This window comes from Periplaneta americana, chromosome 7 (assembly GCF_040183065.1).
Source record: "Periplaneta americana isolate PAMFEO1 chromosome 7, P.americana_PAMFEO1_priV1, whole genome shotgun sequence".
NCBI lineage: Eukaryota > Metazoa > Arthropoda > Insecta > Blattodea > Blattidae > Periplaneta > Periplaneta americana.
Window position 1 is genome coordinate 5,024,061 of NC_091123.1, and position 21,870 is coordinate 5,045,930.

Here is a 21,870-nt window from a genome sequence, read left to right on the forward strand (position 1 = left end):
CGTCACACGTATTTACAACACCTGTTGCGTGAGTCATAGTATCAGACCGAGTGTGGTAATACACTCAAGTAAAGAGATTTGTTTGTTAAATGTGGATTTTTCTTATCAAAGGCAACTATGCCGTAAGGCCAGTTGGGTGGTTATGGACAAGTAAGCCTATTCACCCTCAAATTCAAATTATACTCTACGCGTTTCAAAACAATTCAGTTACTTTCGAATGATATTAATCTTTATAATTTATAACAACCATATACCCTCATTTAAAATATACTCGGGAGGAAATTAAACACAGAAAAAATATGGGAAATGCCTGTTATTATTCGGTTGAGAAGCTTTTATCATCCAGTCTGCTGTCAAAAAATCTGAAAGTTAGAATTTATAAAACAGTTATATTACCGGTTTTTCTTTATGGTTGTGAAACGTGGACCCCATTGTATTCTTCACCTGACATAATTAGGAACATTAAATCCAGACGTTTGAGATGGGCAGGGCATGTAGCACGTATGGGCGAATCCAGAAACGCATATAGAGTGTTAGTTGGGAGGCCGGAGGGAAAAAAACCTTTAGGGAGGCCGAGACGTAGATGGGAAGATAATATTAAAATGGATTTGAGGGACGTGGGATATGATTATAGAGACTGGATTAATCTTGCTCAGGATAGGGACCGATGGCGGGCTTATGTGAGGGCGGCAATGAACCTCCGGGTTTCTTAAAAGCCAGTGAGTAAGTAAGTACATTTTCGCCCTTTACTTTTTATTTATTTCACTCTTTTTCTTGTGCTTCACATCTCTTGTTATTTCATGTATTTATATTTTCATTTACTGCCAGATAATAGTGATTGTGAGGACAGAATGGATAGAGCTTTTGAGAGGTTATTAAATGGCGAAATGGAGGACGGAATAGTGAGGAGGATGGAATTAGCGAGAAAGAAGATTGCTAAAAAAGTGAGTGCAAGAAAGTCAGGGGTAGCAAAAGTAAACAATAGGAATAGAGAAGAAAGTGTTAAGTGTAAGACGATAGTGTAAGAGTGTAGTATGATAGACATACAAACAATGAATAAAAGAAAATTAAAATGAAAGAACATCTGAAGAAATGGGAAGTGAAAGAGAGAGAAATTGGAAGTGTAATGAAGTGAATTAGATATTTCATGCGATTGTTGTGGGTTGGGAGTATCATCATGGGTACTATAACTGTAGGAGTATTAAAAAATAAATCCGTGGCGCTACAGCCCATGAAGGGCCCAGACCGACCAGCCGGCTGCTGGCCTCACGGCCACATATCGAAGCAGAGGTGGACGATCATCCAACCAGCATGAGGTATCGTGTGGTTAGCACGATGATCCCCCTAGCCGTTATAGCTGTCATTCGAAACCGGATTTCGCTACCTATCGTAGCTCCCCACGTGCATCACGATGCTAGGTGGGCACCGATCCCATACACTGGCCGAAATTTCATGAGAAAATGTCTTCCCCCATGAGGTCTCGAACCAGCGCGCATTAAGTAACGCGAGTCCTAGGCAGGATGCCTTAGACCACGACGCCACGGCGTGGGACGTAGGAATATTATAGATATAAATTTATGGAAAGAGGCAATAAAAGAGGGAATTTAGGAGTGACGTGAAGAGAGAAAGTTAAATACGTTAATAAATAAAAAACAGAATAGTAGGGAAATAGTAAGTGATGTTGTAAAATAGAGAAAAAGGGAAATGTAAACAAATAATTTCGGACAAAATAGCTCGAAAATATTAAGAGGAGGTAGTTTTGAGAATAGAGAATAAAATAAATAATAATAATCCTTGGCGCTACAGCCCACGAAGGGCCAAGACCGACCATCCGGCCTCACGGCCACATACCGAAGCAGAGGTGGACGATCATCCAACCAGAATGTAAGTATAGTGTGGTTAGCACGATGAGCCCCCAAGCCATTACAGCTGGTTCGCTACTTATCGTAGATCACGATACTGGGTGGGCACCGGTCCCATACGCTGGCCGAAATTTCATGAGAAAATGTCTTCCCCCATGAGGACTCGAACCAGCGCGCATTCCGTAACGCGAGTCCTAGGCAGGATGCTTTAGACCACGACGCCACTGTGCGGGATGAATAAAATAAATAAATAAATAAATAAATAATGTAAATTATTAAGGAAATAAATATGCAATATTTAATAGGAAAGCGAGAAATGGAAGGGAGACAGTCTAGGTATGAGAGAGAAGAAAAGAGGATAGATAGCAAATCAGTTAAAACAGAAGAATATGAAGTAATCAGGAAATACTTGAAGAATGAATATATTAACATAAAAGAGTGGTATGTAATAAAGGAATTGTGAATCGAAAAGCAGAAATGTAAAGGCTGACAAGTATCAAATATTTTCATTTTTCTTACCCAGGTATCGAACCTTGGTATCTTAGTAAGGTTACCCAAATTAAGTTCCAAGCTGTAAGAATTTTGGTTAATAGCTATACCATTCCTCGTGCCAATAAAACTTCGTCACAGAGACACAATGCAAACATGTTACTTTCAACAAACAACTTTAGTGTGCAATAAATTTTCTCGGAGGGAGTTGTAAAAGCGGGGCAGATTGATACGGTTTTAGAAATAGGGGAAGACAAGGTACTGTGGGCGTATCAGATCCAATAGCATTCAGCACCCACTTGAAGTAACAGCTTCACATGTTACGTCACTTCATTATCTGTCAGTTCACAGGTCAGACCCACGCGTCCGGCGAATTAAGACCCAGACAAGCGTCACCCAGTTTTGAGAATCCAGACGAAAACAAGTCATTTAAGTGTCTGCTTAGCACAGATTTCTTTGTTATCAGCTTACTTTAATCGTTTAAATAACGATATACTTCCGTGGGGAAAAATAGTTTGTTCTTCTGGATGCAAGTGATAACATATCGATTCGATTTTATATAAAAGGCAGGAAAATGTTTATCCATCCCTACAGACGCTGATGGCATGGAATGATTAAAAGTCGTTTAAAACAATGGGTCAACAAACTAAACTTAAATTCTTTAAAGTTATGACACTTCCTGTGTTACTTTATGGATCAGGAAATTTGACCCTTTCTGACCCTGACAAAGAGCCTACTGAAGAAAAAAGAAACAGTTTAAATGAGATTTCTGCCCAATGTGGCAGGATGTTCCTACCTATAAATAAGAAGAAATCAGACATATCAGAATAACTGCAAATATTTAGTAATGTTAAAAAGATAGAAGAATACAGGAACAATTTCCTGGCACATATTTTATCAAATAAAGGATAATCCTGTAATCCAAAAAACGTAGAGATGTTGAAAGACCGAGAAAACGTTGGAGGAACTCATTTTAACCTACATTTGAATCGGGATGGTGGTGGTGGTGGTGGTGGTGGTGGTGGTGGTGGTGATGATGATGATGATGATGATGATGTTGATGATGATGATGACGATGATATTTTATTGTTGATCTCCATAATATTAAAAAGTGTACTATTATGTTTATTCTTCATATCTATATATATAATTTGAACTGGTAATGGAAATTACGGGAAAACGGCTGAACGGATTTCAATAAATGACTCCTCATTTTGAATCTTGGAACTCAAAGTTTTTGCAGAAAAATAGTAGTTTTCAGTGAAATGTCAATTTTTCAACATAATTTTCCTATTTTCCAAAATCCATCTGTCGTCAGTTTTGAGAACTAGCTAATTCCATTTCAGAATAAAACAAAACACAGACTACAGTAAACAATATTACACGAAGGCCATGATCTGCAAGAATGATGACATATTTAGAGCTCAGATTAAATTGGTTATTAAAAACTTAACTTACTAAAAATAATTTACAGGTTCGATTCTGTGGTGTGTAATTTCCTGGGTACAGCTGTGTATTGGATATTAAAATCTACAAAACTTGAGATGGTTTGATGACATTATTACCATTATAAATGAAATATTATTGTAGTTAATACCATGATGTGACTATTTTTCATTAATTATACATATAATGCTATATTGATGATATGAAAGTGAAACGTTTTGGGGTTATATAAGTAGATGTAGAGAATAACTTAAATTAGATTTTTATTTCTATATTTTACTTAGTGACGGCTATATAGTATATATATATATATATATATATATATATATATATATATGTTACTGAAAACTATAAAACTTATGTAAGATATTATTAAAAATAAAATATTTTATAGTTATTAATGAAGTGGGGTTGGGTCTTTTTCATATATTTAATGGCGGTGTGGTGTAGATATTTATATGCGTGGTTCTCTTCAGTATTGGCTCGAGAGAGAGTATCTTTCATTATTATGGAAGCAAATAACTTTCAGAATGTCTGGTATTCTTCATTGAAAACGAATCTGAAAAATGTTTATTTGAAAGTTTAATGAACTTAGTTTGCAGCATTTGCTGCACTAGTCCTTTTTCTTCTTTTTTTGTATCTAATATTTCTTCATATTCTTGATCTTTTATTCTTCTACCATCTCTCGATATCCTTCATAATTATTTTCTTTTATTCTTGACTTATCCTTCTCCTTCATTTGATATTTCTCCAATTCTATCTTTTCTTCTCCATTATCCGAAATAGCTGTAATATTTACATCTTTCATTCACTTTCGTTTGTTTTATACTACAGATCTTAAAGTGAGCCCAGTGGCCATAGCAACAACATGTTCGCATTTCTTGCTAATACAAGGACTTATAAAAACCCCGTCTCTCGAATGAATTACAAGATCTTCGCATGTTTTTATCCCTGCTTAATACAGTAGAACACATTTATAACTCTGTGTGTTGAGATACCGACTAAGTTATACCGAAACCAAACGTCAGTTTTGCAGCGTCTAGTGGAAATTACACAAGATCCTATCAGGCCTCCTGACGTGAAAGACATTAGTGGCAGGCTATGTCCTAGGATTTCCTGGAGCCTGTTTTTTAACAACTAGTTATACTAGTGATAAACTTATAAGTAAAACAAGGACAAATAATATGGAAGATTTTTCTTTCATAACAATTTTTGACAAGCTTGTCTAGTGACAGTCTGTTGACAAATGTAACGAGTAAAGCGGAAGGCAATATGACAACGTGTCTAAAGAACAGCTAAAAAGAAGGCTAATATTTTATTTTCTGCATTTTTGCCTAACGATAAGATTATTACAAACTATGAGAAATGGAACCAACTGTATAGCGGCTGAATTTAACTTATCATAAGTTCTGTTTCCATGTCAGAAAGTCCCTAAAGTTAATCTTGACCAGGATTGGTGCAGCGTCTCATGGTCCAAGAATGGCATATAATTTCGGGTGTTATGTTACTTCATACACATTATATCATAAATCTCACTCATTATGATAAAGAAAATATTATTTAATTTGTTTTAGTGACAATATATGGAAATAATTAGAATAACAATATACTTCATGGTACACACAATTTTTACATAATGCGGTTCAGAACAATATATCTGATTAGCTCTAAAAATATTTGCACATATACCCCTACAATAGTAATATGCGTTACAAGAGCGGTATGTTGACGTTTTCATGGTCGAGGAAAAGATTGAAAAAGGGAAACGTAGTTGAGCTTTTTTAATTTCCGAGAACATGAAAACAAACATACCGCTCGTGTATCGTACATTATTTTGTGCGAAGGTCGTTTATTACATACCTGAAAGACGAATTTCTAATTAGTTGCAATGAAATCTCCATCTTGGTTTCTGTTTAATGACGGCAACTTCGGAAAACCAAAATATCTTTCTTCAACATTGTTGCTGTAAAATGTTTTCTGTGTTTACTATACTCCAGCAGGCCGTGATATACGTCTGTCTTTTTTTTCCCCCAGTCTATAAATGCGAACTTAAAACAAACGGTAAGGTTATGTAATGATTTACTTTTCGTTTTAATATTTTAACAATATTATTTATATAACATATTGTAGTAATAACATCGGCATCTGGAATCTTGTTGATTTTTTCACGGCTTCCTTAATGTTACTTGTATCAGGAATGCAATAAGTTTCGTGGAGTAGTAGACTTTACTTAATTTTTGCAAATATTTAAAAACAATAATTAACATTGCAATTTAGGTGAAATTGCAGTGGTAAGTTTCCAATTTATAATTATTACCATGTTAAACGTCTTTAAAAATAATATGTTAAAAGCCTAAAGCAGTAAAATGAATGTCGCGCTTAAGCGGTAAGAAGAGGGAAATTGTTATGTGTGTTACGTTGGGAATACTGAATGTGGAATTTCACACTTACCGCGTATTGGTTCTGTGCGGAAAACAAGCAAATACGCACGATCTCACACAAATGTTATATATTATATAAAGGGCCAGAAAATAGGTTGTAAGATGCCAAATAGCCATTCTAAATAATATAGAAAGTAACTCCGTATTCCACAAAATTTGAGTGCAATCCAAAATCTTTCATTCAATACTTTACGATAAAAAAAAAGGCGTTTATCACAAACTCCAAAATATATTTACAGCTGATGATATTTTGTGATATAAGAGATATTACATAATAGCCCTGATTTGCTCACGATGACGTCACATTTATGTAACGACCACAAAAAGAGGATATTGCAATATGCTTCTCTGTAATTTATCCTTTTCGCTTCCCGATTCTCTTCGGATAACAAGGAACAATTCTGCATGCATTCTTCAGCCCCGGAGGCAGTTTGAAGTAACTCTGTATGAATTATATTCGTCCTGGAGAAATAAAACTAGATACCCTTGAAATATTTAAAGGTCACTTTAGATGACATTTCATTTCTCGGAATACTACTTAAGGCACAAGATGAAAAACGTAACATTTTTAACGAAGAGTTCTATTTTATATTTCATTATTTTATATTATTCTGTACTAAGATTATCTTTATAAATAACGTTGCATAAGTTAGACAGCTGCTAATATTCTCTCATTATGTCAGAACCAAACGCATTTCGACTGTCAAATTACGCGTTATTATTTCTCTTAAAATTATTATATTTCATGTACGTCATTCATGATAAATTGATTCCTAGATACTGAGTATGAACAAAATCCGTCCAATAGTTTAGTAGAAATCGCTGTACACAGACAGACTAGTACTAAAATTATTATATTTCACGTACATCATTCCCTGATAAATTGACTCGTAGATACTGAATATGAACAAAATCCGTCCAATAGTTTAGTAGAATCGATGTACACAGACAGACTAGTACTAAAATTATTATATTTCATGTACATCATTCCCTGGTAAATTGACTCGTAGATACTGAATATGAACAAAATCCGTCCAATAGTTTAGTAGAAATCCCTGTACACAGACAGACTAGTACTAAAATTATTATATTTCATGTACAACATTCCCTGATAAATTGACTCGTAGATACTGAATATGAACAAAATCCGTCCAATAGTTTAGTAGAAATCGCTGTACACAGACAGACTAGTACTAAAATTATTATATTTCATGTACATCATTCCCTGATAAATTGACTCGTAGATACTGAATATGAACAAAATCCGTCCAATAGTTTAGTAGAAATCGCTGTACACAGACAGACTAGTACTAAAATTATTATATTTCATGTACATCATTCCCTGATAAATTGACTCGTAGATACTTAATATGAACAAAATCTGTCCAATAGTTTCGTAGAAATCGCTGTACACAGACAGACTAGTACTAAAATTATTTTATGCTCGACCATGCCGAAATGTAGTAATTATACACCTGGTAGCAGCCCTTTAATGGACCTCATTAAAGTACACCTATTCATTAAAGTTCAGGCGTTCCACCAATCAGAAAACACCATTGTAGCAATATGAAAGCGCAAGTATCGATTATTCTCGAATATGCAATCGAAATACAACTAGCGAAACGTCACGGAGGCTGGAAATCCAATACTGTCGCAGAAGATTATGTTCTGTTACTATAATAATTAACGTTAATTGTAAATAACATTCAAATAAATTCAATTTGTCATCTCATTTTTCAATGTCTAAATCAATTTCAAGGTTATATCAAGATTAATGTTTATTTTACTCTCTAGATTATACCAAGGTCAATGACATTTGTTTCTCGGAAAAAATCAATACTTTCGCGTCTGCGCACATCTCACAATTTACGAGATATTGCACAAGGTCAGTTCCGCTCCCCAGTCAGATAAGAATAACATGAATACTTATGAATAATTTCAAGTTAGAAATATGGTCGAGCATAAAAAGTCGTATGAAACTTGCCTATAATGGTAATTATTTATAATAGATCACAGACACATTACATACAACAATTTTACACAAAGATATATTATTATTTAAATACAATTTCTACATTTTTACCTATTTACATAATTTGTTTTATCTTGCACTAGCTTTCAGTTATTGTGCAAGACTCAACTCATTCTAGAATATTGGTACCATCAGTATTGGTTTACCTTCCTAAGATGTACTTCCCTCTTCAATCTGCAATGTGCAGCTAGCGTATCTAAATCATCTCTAATTCTAGTTTCTTCCATACCTCTTTCCTTACAAAAATATTTATACAGTTCATACAAGGTCTCTCTCGTAGGTAAGCCTTCATTCCTTAATTTTATTTCATAATATTCTTTTGACGTACCTTCAAAACTATTAAATTTAGAAATAAAAAAGATAGCCAAATAATTTCTAACTAAGTCATATATGTTATTATCTGTGAGTCTAGACAAAGCGTACCTTCCAAACTTGAATTTATTAGTCAGCTCAGTAACTGTGCTTCCCCTTAATGCTTCCTTCCTTCTATTTTTTAATTTTGCAATCTTCTCCGGTATTTTATAATGGTAATTAAGACGCTCGTATGAAAATTATGAAACGAGCGCAAGCGAGTTTCATAAACATACTCGCGTCTTAATTACTACCATTATAGGCTCGTTGCATAATGTACTAATATGTCATGTACATAATTCCCTAATAAATTGACTAGTAGATACTGAATATGAACAAAATCCGTCCAATAGTACCAGGGAGGCGGGAAATGTCTATATCTGCAAAAATCTCGGACAACTCTGCGATGCCGGAAGAACTTGCAGAGTCAAAACCGCAAAACAGAGAATTACCATCGACTAAGGTTCCGCTTCCTGCCGACTTAACACATCGCTCAACGATGTCTTGTGTTGCAAACTGTATTTGAGTGCTAATTTGTCTGCGTCCTTGGACACACGTGACTTGCGCCGTGCGGCACGGTGAATACAACGCACCGTGCACATCACTGTTGAGTTTCAGTGCCGTGACCCACATCACAGCGAAAGCTCCGACAATGTACGCCAACAACGGGTGAGTCTAATGTAGCCTAACTCTTATTTTACAGCAATCAGTCAGGATAATATCACAACTTTCATACGTACGTGCTACACCACTTTTTTGCGAAAATTAACTGTATAAATTATTAGCTAGAGCTAAAATACAGTAGAATCTCGATTATCCGTTTCTCTATTAAACAATTGACCGACAGTTTTTCTCTCGCGCTATTTTTTTTTTTCGCTACAGAAATATATGAAGTAGGTACTGTACACAAGTGGCAAAAAATACCGGACCGATCCTTGTAGCTGATTTCAGAGCCTTGTTCACTGTGAATAATAATAATAATAATAATAATAATAATAATAATAATAATAATAATAATAATAATAATAATAATAATAAAAAGGTAAAAAAAAGGTATCCCCGTAACATGCCATGAAGGCACTTGGGGGGCATGGAGGTAGAGCCCCATGCTTTCCATGACCTCGGCACTAGAATGAGGTGGTGTGGTCGGCACCACGCTCTGACCACCTTTTACCCCCGGGAAAGACCCGGTACTCAATTTGATAGGAGGCTGAGTGAACCTCGGGGCCGTTCTGAAAGTTTGGCAACGAGAAAAAATCCTGTCACCACCTGGGATCGAACCCCGGACCTTCCAGTCCGTAGTCAGTTGCTCTACCAACTGAGCTACCCGGCCGCAATAATAATAATAATAATAATAATAATAATAATAATAATAATAATAATGTTTTATTTTCGCTGGCAGAGTTAAGGCCATAAGGCCTTCTCTTCCACTCAACCAGCCTTAATCAATACAATACATAAATTTAAATTACAAATATTTACACTACACTTAAAAGGTTCTCCAGCAATATTCTTCACTACACATTTATTTAAATTTAGGCCGTGTCTCAAAGCTCAAGTCCATACTACACACTAGTGACTAGCAACTAGGTGACTTGTAAACTACACACTAGGGAGCTTTGGACATGTATGCTTGAAACATGGCCTTCTTCATAGACTATTTCTCTTAAAACCACGACATCACGGTGCAGCACTGAATTAAGAAGGCAGTGTCCTAATGCAGTTTCATTACGAGTTATGTGGAAAAGATGAGGGCTTAATATATTACAATAATGTTTAAAACATTGTACAGAAGTTACTAACAATGTCAGTGTTCAAAGTTAACGTGTTATTCTACATTATATTTACATTATTTCACTTCCAAAGCATTTTCGGATTTAATAACCCCAATTGCTGATGAGGTATCCATGTTTGTTTAGTGAAAAAGTCAACAATCGAGCAAGCATTTTCGTTTACTAGCTACTACGGACTTGATTGCTATGCACTATGTAGCTTTGGATCATAACTTCTGACGTCACATCCGGCTATTTAGTCAACAATCTAGTTCACTTCAGCTGAAATTGTAGCTTTGAGACACGGCCTTAGATAAACATATAAGGTAAAGCAGTAACTTAATTTATGAGCTAATTTAATTCAATGAATTATAATTAATTTAATATTTGAAATACCTAGTAAAATGATGAAAATTAATTTAATATAAGCTTACTAGGACTATGTTACAGGGAGAATATATATATTTCTATTTCTATAATGAGAATATTAATGTAATTGTCATTAGAGGTTTTGTAAATCTATTTAGAGAAATTAATGATAATAATAAGAATGGACAGATGTTAGTTTCATTATAAGTAACAAATATTAATCAGCAATTAATCTGTTAAGTAAGAATTTATGTAATTTTGACCTAAATGAAGTTATTGTCCACCAACCCCTTACATCACTCGGCAGCGAGTTCCAATTTCTAGCAACTGACACTGTATAGGATGAAGAATATAAAGATGTCTTGTGGTAGGGTATAATGAGTAAATTGTTATGGTGAGATCTTGTACTTAGCTGATGATATGCGGATAAATTTAGAAAACGAGAAGCCAAATAGATTGGGGTAGCGGTGCGCAGAATTTGAAATAAGAGAACAAGAGAATGCAGGGCTCGTCGATCGCTTAGCCTTAGCCAAGACAGAGTTTGGAAAGACGGCGAAACATTATCACACTTACGAATATTACAAATAAAACGGACGCACGCATTATGCACACGTTGTAGCCTGCTGCTGAATAAGCCGTCGCGGACAGCTGATGAGGGGTGGTCCTCCAGCTTGAGGATTGGGCGAAGAGCTAACAACCCATCACCGTAAAAAACAGCTTGTTACGAATCCTTCAAATAAGCCTCGATTAGAGATTTATATAAGGACATAAAGGAATTCAAGAATGGATATGAGGCAAGAGTAAACGTGATCAAGGATGAGAATGGTGACTTGCTTGCAGACGCTGATTCAATCCTGAACAGATGGAAAAACTATTTTGGGCAACTACTAAATATACATAGGCCAGATAGAAATGATCGGGACGAAATTGAAATACAAACTGCTGAGCCATTCATACCTGAAGCCGAAATTGCGATAGAAAATCTGAACAATTATAAGTCTGCAGGTATCGATCAAATTCCAGCAGAATTAATACAAGAGGGTGGAAGCGCATTATCTAACGAAATTTATAAGCTTGTACTTGCTATTTGGGAAAAGGAAATTGTACCAGAACAATGGAAGGAGTCCATAATCGTACCTATCTTTAAGAAGGGGGACAAGACTAACTGTAGCAACTTTCGAGGAATATCACTTTTGTTGAGGTCGTACAAAATTTGTCCAATATCCTTTTGAGAAGATTAACTCCATATGTAGATGAAATTATTGGGGATCATCAGTGTGGTTTTAGGCGTAATAGATCAACTATTGACCAGATATTTTGTATTCGACAGATAATGGAGAAAAAATGGGAGTATAAGGGTACAGTGCATCAGCTATTCATAGATTTCAAAACGGCATATGACTCGGTTAAGAGAGAAGTTTTATATGATATTGTTATTGAATTTGGTATTCCCAAGAAACTAGTTCGATTAATTAAAATGTGTCTCAGTGAAACGTACAGCAGAGTCCGTATAGGTCAGTTTCTGTGAGATGCGTTTCCAATTCACTGTGGGCTAAAGCAAGGAGATGCACTATCACCTTTACTTTTTAATTTTGCTCTAGAATATGCCATTAGGAAAGCCCAGGATAACAGAGAGGGTTTGGAATTGAACGGGTTACATCAGCTGCTTGTCTATGCGGATGACGTGAATATGTTAGGATAAAATCCACAAACGATTAGGGAAAAAGCGGAAATTCTACTGGAAGCAAGTAAAGATATAGGTTTGAAAGTAAATCCCGAAAAGACAAAATACATGATTATGTCTCGTGACGAGAATATTGTACGAAATGGAAATATAAAAATTGGAAATTTATCTTTTGAAGAGGTGGAGAAGTTCAAATATCTTGGAGCAAGAAATAATACTCGGGAGGAAATTAAACACAGAATAAATATGGGAAATGCCTGTTATTATTCGGTTGAGAAGCTTCTATCATCCAGTCTGCTGTCAAAAAATCTGAAAGTTAGAATTTATAAAACAGTTATATTACCGGTTGTTCTTTATGGTTGTGAAACTTGGACTCTCACTTTGAGAGAGGAACATAGGTTAAGGTGTTTGAGAATAAGGTGCTTAGGAAAATACTTGGGGCTAAGCGGGATGAAGTTACAGGAGAATGGAGAAAGTTACACAACACAGAACTGCACGCATTGTATTCTTCACCTGACATAATTAGGAACATTAAATCCAGACGTTTGAGATGGGCAGAGCATGTAGCACGTATGGGCGGATCCAGAAATGCATATAGAGTGTTAGTTGGGAGGCCGGAGGGAAAAAGACCTTTAGAGAGGCCGAGACGTAGATGAAATGGATTTGAGGGAGGTGGGATATGATGATAGAGACTGGATTAATCTTGCTCAGGATAGGGACCGATGGCGGGCTTATGTGAGGGCGGCAATGAACCTCCGGGTTCCTCAAAAGCCAGTAAGTAAGTAAGTAAGTAAGTCCTATGTCCTGAATCGAGGTGTATTTGTCCCGGAATGTCAAAAGAATTAGAAAAATACAATTTTTTGACAATTTCTATAAAATTATTTTTAAAATTATTCCTCATTCATTTTTTTCAAGACCCTGTCTAACCTATGTTTAACGTCGTCGTCAAGGCTACCTGCGCCTCCTATCGGGTTGTATTGAAATAAAAAACTGTAATACCATCGTATGTATTAGATAGCATACAGTATCTTTCTTTTTTACTCTGTTTCGAAGTTAATTTATTATTGATGAGATTTAAACACTATATCCTGCATTTTTTATATAGATCAATTACGAGGGCCGTAAAAAATCAATTCGTCAGGGGCCGTTAACAGAAAGAAAACACAGTTTCATTGGAAAAAATTTATTGGAACACACACAGCAATTGTGGAGCTATTTATCAACATATTCCCCATCGGAATTGAGACATTTGGGATCGACAGAGAGGTGCAGACGCAGTCAAACGCTGGTTCCGATCCCAGGTGGCTGACTTCTACGACACAAGGATACAAAAATTGATCCCATGGTATGACAAATTATCTCAGTTCCAATGGGGGATTAGTTGAAAAATAGCGCAACAATTACTGTATCAGTTCCAATAAATATTTTCATGCAATTGTGCTTTTTTTCTGTAAACGGCCGCAGGGAAAATCACTTTGTGGACGGCTCGTAACTGCTGTCGAGTGGCCAAAATTTCTATAAGCACTTGTTTTGAAATTATTTAACACGGTGGAAGAAATTCATTAATTAATTCATTCATTCATTTATTATATTCCATAGATCTAACATGAGCAATGAAGCTTTAAGATGTGGAACAAGTCAAAATTTTACAAGATTACAATTACAATTTTTACAAATGTTTATAATATTTTACAATTTTTACAGTTTTACAATTTAGTAATTTCCTACCATGATGAGGTGAGGTCCGAGGATTCGCCAAAAGAATACCCGGCATTTGCCTTTTGGTTGGGGAAAACCTCGGAAAAACCCAGCCAGAAAATCAAATCAAAGGGGGAAATGAAGTGAGGCCGAGGACTCGCCATAGACCATCCGGCTTCAGTCCCACGGCTGGGGAAAACCTCGGAAGAAACCATTCAATGAGACCAAAGGGGGATCCAACCCAATAAAGAAATAAAGAAATTAACTTTTTATATCTGCCCCCATCAGGGATGAAGTTACAGGATAATGGAGAAAGTTACACAACGCAGAACTGCACGCATTGTATTCTTCACCTGACGTAATTAGGAACATTAAATCCAGACATTTGAGATGGGCAGGGTATGTAGCACATATGGGCGAATCCAGAAATGCATATAGAGTGTTAGTCGGAAGGCTGGAGGGAAAAAGACCTTTGGGGAGGCCGAGACGTAGATGGGAAGATAATGTTAAAATGGATTTGAGGGAGGTAGGATATGATGGTAGGGACTGGATTAATCTTGCTCAGGATAGGGACCAATGGCGGGCTTATGTGAGGGCGGCAATGAACCTCCGGGTTCCTTAAAAGCCAGTAAGTATCTGCCCTCATCAGAATGTTTGCTTGTAAGAGGAAGGCAGAAAACAGGAAAATTTGAGAATGCTGTGCTAAATTATCAATACATATGATCAAAATATAGTGAAATAACAGCTATAGAAAATATTTTTTGCCGCAAAACTAATTTAAATTAATAAAGCCTGCTAATTATTCGTGTGATTACACCATCATATTATTTATATTAGCCATTAAAGTGCAAAATAAAATTTTGAGTCTGAAGTGATCATTCCAAAGATAACTATAAAGCTAAACTTTGTATTCGTTTCTTCCCATGTTTAATAAATTACTCATAATAATATAAATAATAAACACAAACAATATCCAGTAAAATTTCAGAGTTATCCCTACAAAACCTGCTTCAAAACATATGATCAAAATTCAAAACAAATAAAGAGGAGCTATTAAAACTATTTGGAATGTGAAAACTCACATGTACCATATATCATTCAAAAGAGGAAATTTCAAAGAACACGAATGTACGAAAAACCAAAAATTGAAAAATTCAACATTTTCAGCTGTCCGGAGTGCCTTAATAGTAATATGCGTTACAAGGGCGGTATGTTGACTTTTTCATGGTCGAGGAAAAGATTGAAAAAGCGAAACGTAGTTGAGCTTTTCTAATTTCCGAGAACATGAAAACAAACATGCCGCTCGTGTATCGTACATTATTTTGTGCGAAGATCGTTTATTACATACCTGAAAGACGAATTTCTAATTAGTTGCAATGAAATCTCCATCTTGGTTTCTGTTTAATGACGCCAACTTCGGAACACCAAAATATCTTTCTTCAACATTGTTGCTGTAAAATGTTTTCTGTGTTTACTATACTCCAGCAGGCCGTGATATACGTCTGTCTCTCCCCCCCCCCCAAGTCTATAAATGCGAACTTAAAACAAACGGTAAGGTTATGTAATGATTTATTTTTCATTTTAATATTTTAACAATATTATTTATATAACATATTGCAGTAATAACATCGGCATCTGGAATCTTGTTGATTTTTTCACGGCTTCCTTAATGTTACTTGTATCAGGAATGCAATAAGTTTCGTGGAGTAGTAGACTTTACTTAATTTTTGCAAATATTTAAAAACAATAATTAACATTGCAATTTAGGTGAAATTGCAGTGGTAAGTTTCCAATTTATAATTATTACTATGTTAAACGTCTCTAAAAATAATATGTTAAAAGCCTAAAGCAGTAAAATGAATGTCGCGCTTAAGCGGTAAGAAGAGGGAAATTGTTATGTGTGTTACGTTGGGAATACTGAATGTGGTATTTCACACTTACCGCGTATTGGTTCTGTGCGGAAAACAAGCAAATACGCACGATCTCGCACAAAATGTATTTGAGGGAGGTAGGATATGATGGTAGAGACTGGATTAATCTTGCTCAGAATAGGGACCAATGGCGGGCTTATGTGAGGGCGGCAATGAACCTGCGGGTTCCTTAAAAGCCAGTAAGTAAGTAAGTATCTGCCCCATCAGAATGTTTGCTTGTAAGAGGAAGACGGAAAATAGTAAAGATTTGAGAATGCTGGGTTTGCAGTGAAAGACCTACCATTGGGCAGAAAACTATGAACGAATGATTTAACGACACTTATCAACTATATACGCTATTCAGACACTATGAGACGCCAATCTGGCGTACGTGGAGTAATGGTAGAATTAAAAAAAAACTGCCTCTATGCATGCAGTGTAATTAGTTGTGTTATCACTTATTCAACAGCCTTGGCTGGGTATCATCGAAGGTCGTGACGTTATAGATATATACCTACATCCGGCACGTACAGGTGAGTTATCAATATACCCATTTGTCACGGCAGTCCATTGGCACATCCTGCTCTGGTTTTGTTCCCGAGTTCATTCCAGTTGCATAACTTCCTAGCAAAATAATCATCATCACGAGGATGACACGTATCCATAAGTTACCGTGCGGTATTAGCCACTGCCTGGGAAAGGGCCGTGACTAGTGCCTCGAGGTTGCACTTGTTCGAAACCCGCTTGGGTCGATTACCTCATTGATAACACGAATGTCAATAATCCCATGGCTAATCTTCAAACTAGGCTTGCGAAATATTTCGCCGTTAGTCAGCGGCGTTAATACTTACTTACTTACGTACTTACATACGTACTTACTTACGTACGTACTTACTTACGTACGTACTTAATTACTTACGTACGTACTTAATTACTTATGTACGTACTTAATTACTTATGTACGTACTTAATTACGTACGTACTTAATTACTTACGTACGTACTTAATTACTTACGTACTTACTTACGTACTTATGTACTTACTTACGTACGTACTTACTTACATACTTACGTACTTACGTACTTACTTACGTACTTATTTACGTACTTAGTATTTACTTACGTACTTACGTACTTATGTACTTACTTACTTACTTACTTACTTACTTACTTACTTACTTACTTACTTTTAAGGAACCCGGAGGTTCATTGCCGCCCTCACATAAGCCCGCCATCGGTCCGTATCCTGAGCAAGATTAATCCAGTCTCTATCATCATATTCCACCTCCCTTGCCTGATATGCATTCTTGAATTCCTTTATCACCTTATATAAACCTCTAATGTTTTTATTTTTACTACTAGCCGTACCCGTACGCTCCGCTGCACCCGTTAGAAATAAATATAAAGTAATTACATAATTAAAATAGGACGTTTGATCCAGGGAACATTCGTGTTTGATAGAAGGATAAATCGTTTAATATGTTACTTAATTTAAATTGCATCCAAATAATTAAAATGCTATCATTTTGGTCCAGAAACACTCATTTGGTGCAATGACAATTCCTTTAACATGTTTCTTAATTTTTATTACATGCATCCATACTTTAATGAACACTGACATATCATTTAGATTTAATGTGTATACTTCATTTTACTTGCTATATGTTTCCATTGAATTATAACTTAATTTTAAGCCTTGTTTTCTACGTATTCAGTAAATAGCGCTTGGGCCACTATGGTTCTGAACCCTTCAAATAACTTAAATTATATTATATTATATTATATTATATTATATTATATTATATTATATTATATTATATTATATTATATTATATTATATCAGAAGTTACTGTAATAACATTATAGCATTATGTCCATCTAGAGAAACTACACTTCCCTATGGTGAAATAATAATTAATTATACAAATCGGTTAATTTAGCTTCCGATATTACTTCATACAAACACAGAAACATTATCTGTAGGCTATCTTTCATAGCTTTCGATTGTTGCTGTCCAAGGCCCCTTATAGACGAAGTCATTTGTTTTTTAATTCATTACACGGCCTTAGATCTTGTTATCTTTTATAAAAAAAAATCAGACTAGCTTGAAACCAATATGGCGGAACGTAAATATTGTTGGACTGTTACTACGACCAAAATGCTGATATAAGAATATGAAGCAAATGAAATGTTATAAAACACAATACACATTAACTACAAAACAGAAGTACAGAAGACAAGAAGTGTACATAACAATAGCAGAGACCATAACAGCTGTACAGGAAGGATACACAAATCTGGACAAACTGAAAATTATCTTTATTAATTGTCAAACAATTTATGTATAGTCCCGTCGCTCTAATTTGCGGCAGCCAATCGCGTTGCAGGTCGGCTACTTTTAAACGTGTGCGTCTTGTGATTCGCTGATGAAGACGTTATTCATTTCCTAAGGCTCGATAAATACTTAATATAATCGCCCGCCATTTTGGCTCTTTCGTTGGCGTTCGCAGAAAGCACACGAAGACGTTATTTGCCGCTCAATTATTTGCTGAATTACAGTGCGTTTGATTTATTATCATAGGAGCTACGACATGATAATGTTTAACGGTGTGGCAAATAGATTCCTCGTATAGTAGCTCGGCAACGAAAGAACAAAAATGGCGAACGATACTACCTACCTAGACTTTTGAAGTCCTCGCTTTGCACTTCTTTTAATACGTTTTGATTAATATTTTTCTTGTTACATCTTGAAATTCATAGTTTAGTTAACCCACAGGCGTTTCCTTTTGTTTCTTTTTCAGCAATATGCATATTGTAATATTTTGAATTAATTGTAGCTAAACAAGCATACATAGTATTGATCTTCACTCATTTTTTTTTTTTTTTTTCGTTGTTGGAAACTCTATAGCATCTATCAGTGATTTATGGTTGTGCTCACAGATGGAGTTACTTGTCAACAATGTGACGCTGAAACGTGTGTTCAGGTTACTGCCCAGCGACAGTCCTGATGTATTTTATATTTTTGATGATTGGCTAATTAATATTAACCCGGCACACTCACATTCATACAAATTTCCAGACTCTAGACACCGAGAGCCGAGCCCGGGACCTCCAGATCTGTAAGCCAGCATGCTGACCAACAGACCACAGAAGCAGTCATCTTTGCATATGTGATCAAAACAGATTTTATTTTATTTTAGTATAAATGAAGGCTGATGGTTCTTACTCCTTAATTTTAGGTTATCTTTGACTATTACACTCTTACTACGTCATACTAATTTTGACCAATAACACGGTACGAAAGGACGTATTTCCACCAATCATGGCTGCTTATCGCACAATTTTATCGCGTCCCTAGCATTTGTTTAATTTTATCGCGTCCCTAGCATTTGTTTAATTTTATCGCGTCCCTAGCATTTGTTTCTTTGTTTGCCAACATTTGAAACTGCGCTGGTCTGGATGTCAAAAATATATATAAAATTACAAACCACTCCAGTCGATGCACAGCAGTTTCAAATATGACTCGCATTGGCATTCAAGAACAAGAATTAATAAAAATCACTGATCATACCTATGCATCTTCTGAAATCCGATTTACAAATAAATGAAGAGCACCATTCGGAAATCCTGAATAAGTTGAATACACCATGTAGGCCTAAATCAACGAGTTCCACTTCTATTATGCACACGTCCAATATAACATCAATTGAACTACCAACCATATTCAAATTTGAAAATTGTACATTCAATAATTATTCCTTTTAAAATTATTCATTCGGAAATTCTGAATAAGTTGAATACACCATGTAGGTCTAAATCAACGAGTTCCACTTCTATTACGCACACGTCCAATATAACATCAATTGAACCACCAACCACATTCAAATTTGAAAATTGTACATTCAATAATTATTCCCTTCAAAATTTTTCATTCGGAAATCCTGAATAAGTTGAATACACCATGTAGGCCTAAATCAACGAGTTCCACTTCTATTACGCACACGTCCAATATAACATCAATTGAACCACCAACCACATTCAAATTTGAAAATTGTACATTCAATAATTATTCCTTTTAAAATTATTCATGTTTATTTTTTATGTCATCGTCGTTAATTAAAACTTTTCTAACACTTGTGTATATTAGTTAGGTTATGTTATAGCTTCTGCTCTGAGAGGATAAAAAGAACTTCTGCTATATGATATTATGGATAGCCACGTATCAGAGATTATTTAATATTAAGATTTATTGAATAGTAATCATTACAGTGTCTGTATGAAGACACTACTGCCATCTAGCATGCATCTAGCGTAATATTTGTAATGTTGATATGGTACAATAATACATTTGAAGACAGTTGTATTTTCGTAAGTCAATTAATATTTTATTGTATTGGAGTACTTCGTTACTTCTAATCTTTATATACTTTCTTCTAATCGTGTAATAGTCAATTAAATCCCACTCGAGTTTTCATTTTCTCTAGATAAAATCAAAACTTCTAGTGAGATTACTGTTGATAAAATATTTTATATAGTGTAATATACTCAAAATCCTACATTTTATCACAGGCCTTTGATAAAATATTTCATCATATTCTTTGTCCAAGAACTCTGGTAACAAAATGCAGCAAGTCTGTAACATTTCGTGTGACTGAGCACGTCAGTTCGTCATTTGTTTGCTCGTGGGCGTGGCATTACGAGTCACACGTTGCCTAGGAAACGAACTACTTCAAGCGCGAGACACGCAACACGTAGGCCTGACGACTCAGCTGATAAGAGCTGAGTAACACGGTCAGCTGACGGTCTCTCACCGAGTATGTCAAAAGTCAAATACATCTCGAGGTGTTTACTAGGTATTAGGTTTCACCAATAGGCCAGGGAAATGTGTACCCGAAGCTTAATCATACAAATATGGGGCAGTGACTGCAGAAATATTCAGCGTCGAAATTCAATATTGATGAGAAATGCAGACAGATTTTGTCTGGACCCTCTATCAAATACTGCGTTCCATCACGTGTCATAAAGTATCATCACAGTCTAGTACAGCCGTGGCGAAAATGCGACTCACGAGCACATTGTGGCTCGCAATGATAGCTGTGCATTTCTCTTGCTTCCTACCTCCCCCACCCTCTCACTCACTGGAGTCAAACTCCGTTCCATTTGTATTTGTCTCTGACCTGCGAGTGGCGTATTGTCGCAATGTCTCTCTCGAAACCATGTACCTCTACAAAAACGAAAGTTTCAAGTAGGATGGGAGGACGCATTTTTTGCTGCCAATATGATGAGAATATTAAATGTATGATTTGTTCACAGGTATTACGAGGAAAACGGTTGTATAACATAAAACGGCATTATACTACATGTTACTCATGAAACATTAAAAGGTTAAGTGTTAATAATAATAATAATAATAATAATAATAATAATAATAATAATAATAATAATAATAATAACAATAATAATAATAATAATAATAAATTATTATTATCTCTGTACGTCATCCTTTTTCAGCAGATGTACGAATAATGCGGTTAGATCTTCTATTTAAACTCACAGTTATACAACGTGATGTTAAATGAAAGCTAGATGTAAGGACTTGACAAATGTTGATCTTTTCAAATCTTTGCCAAAAAAATAAATATCCGAAGCTTCGTTCTTTCGCTTGCTCTGTTGAAGCCATGTCCGCTACAACTTACGTTTGTGAAAAATAGTGAATATAGTAAAAACCAAATTCAGATCACGACTGACAGACAAACACCTTCGTGATCAACTACGACTGGCAGCAAGTGATGTAAGTCCTGATTTTGAAACTCTGTC

At 35.5% G+C, this 21,870-nt stretch overlaps 1 protein-coding gene across 5 annotated transcripts in view; it reads left to right on the plus strand.

Moving 5' to 3' along the window:
* Positions 1–21,870, plus strand: part of LOC138702832 (lipopolysaccharide-induced tumor necrosis factor-alpha factor homolog) — a 90,556-nt gene that overhangs the window by 44,055 nt on the left and 24,631 nt on the right. The window contains exon 1 of one of the 5 annotated variants that reach the window (XM_069830152.1): positions 4,815–4,819. The exons of 3 other annotated variants lie outside the window; for them this stretch is intronic. Coding sequence is in view for 1 of the 2 variants with exons in the window: in XM_069830150.1 (XP_069686251.1) it covers positions 9,274–9,290 (17 nt within the window). In the remaining variant the exon portion in view is untranslated. Of the gene's footprint in view, positions 1–4,814; positions 4,820–9,155; positions 9,291–21,870 lie in introns of those variants that run through there. One more of the 5 variants, XM_069830150.1, reaches the window with a different exon arrangement.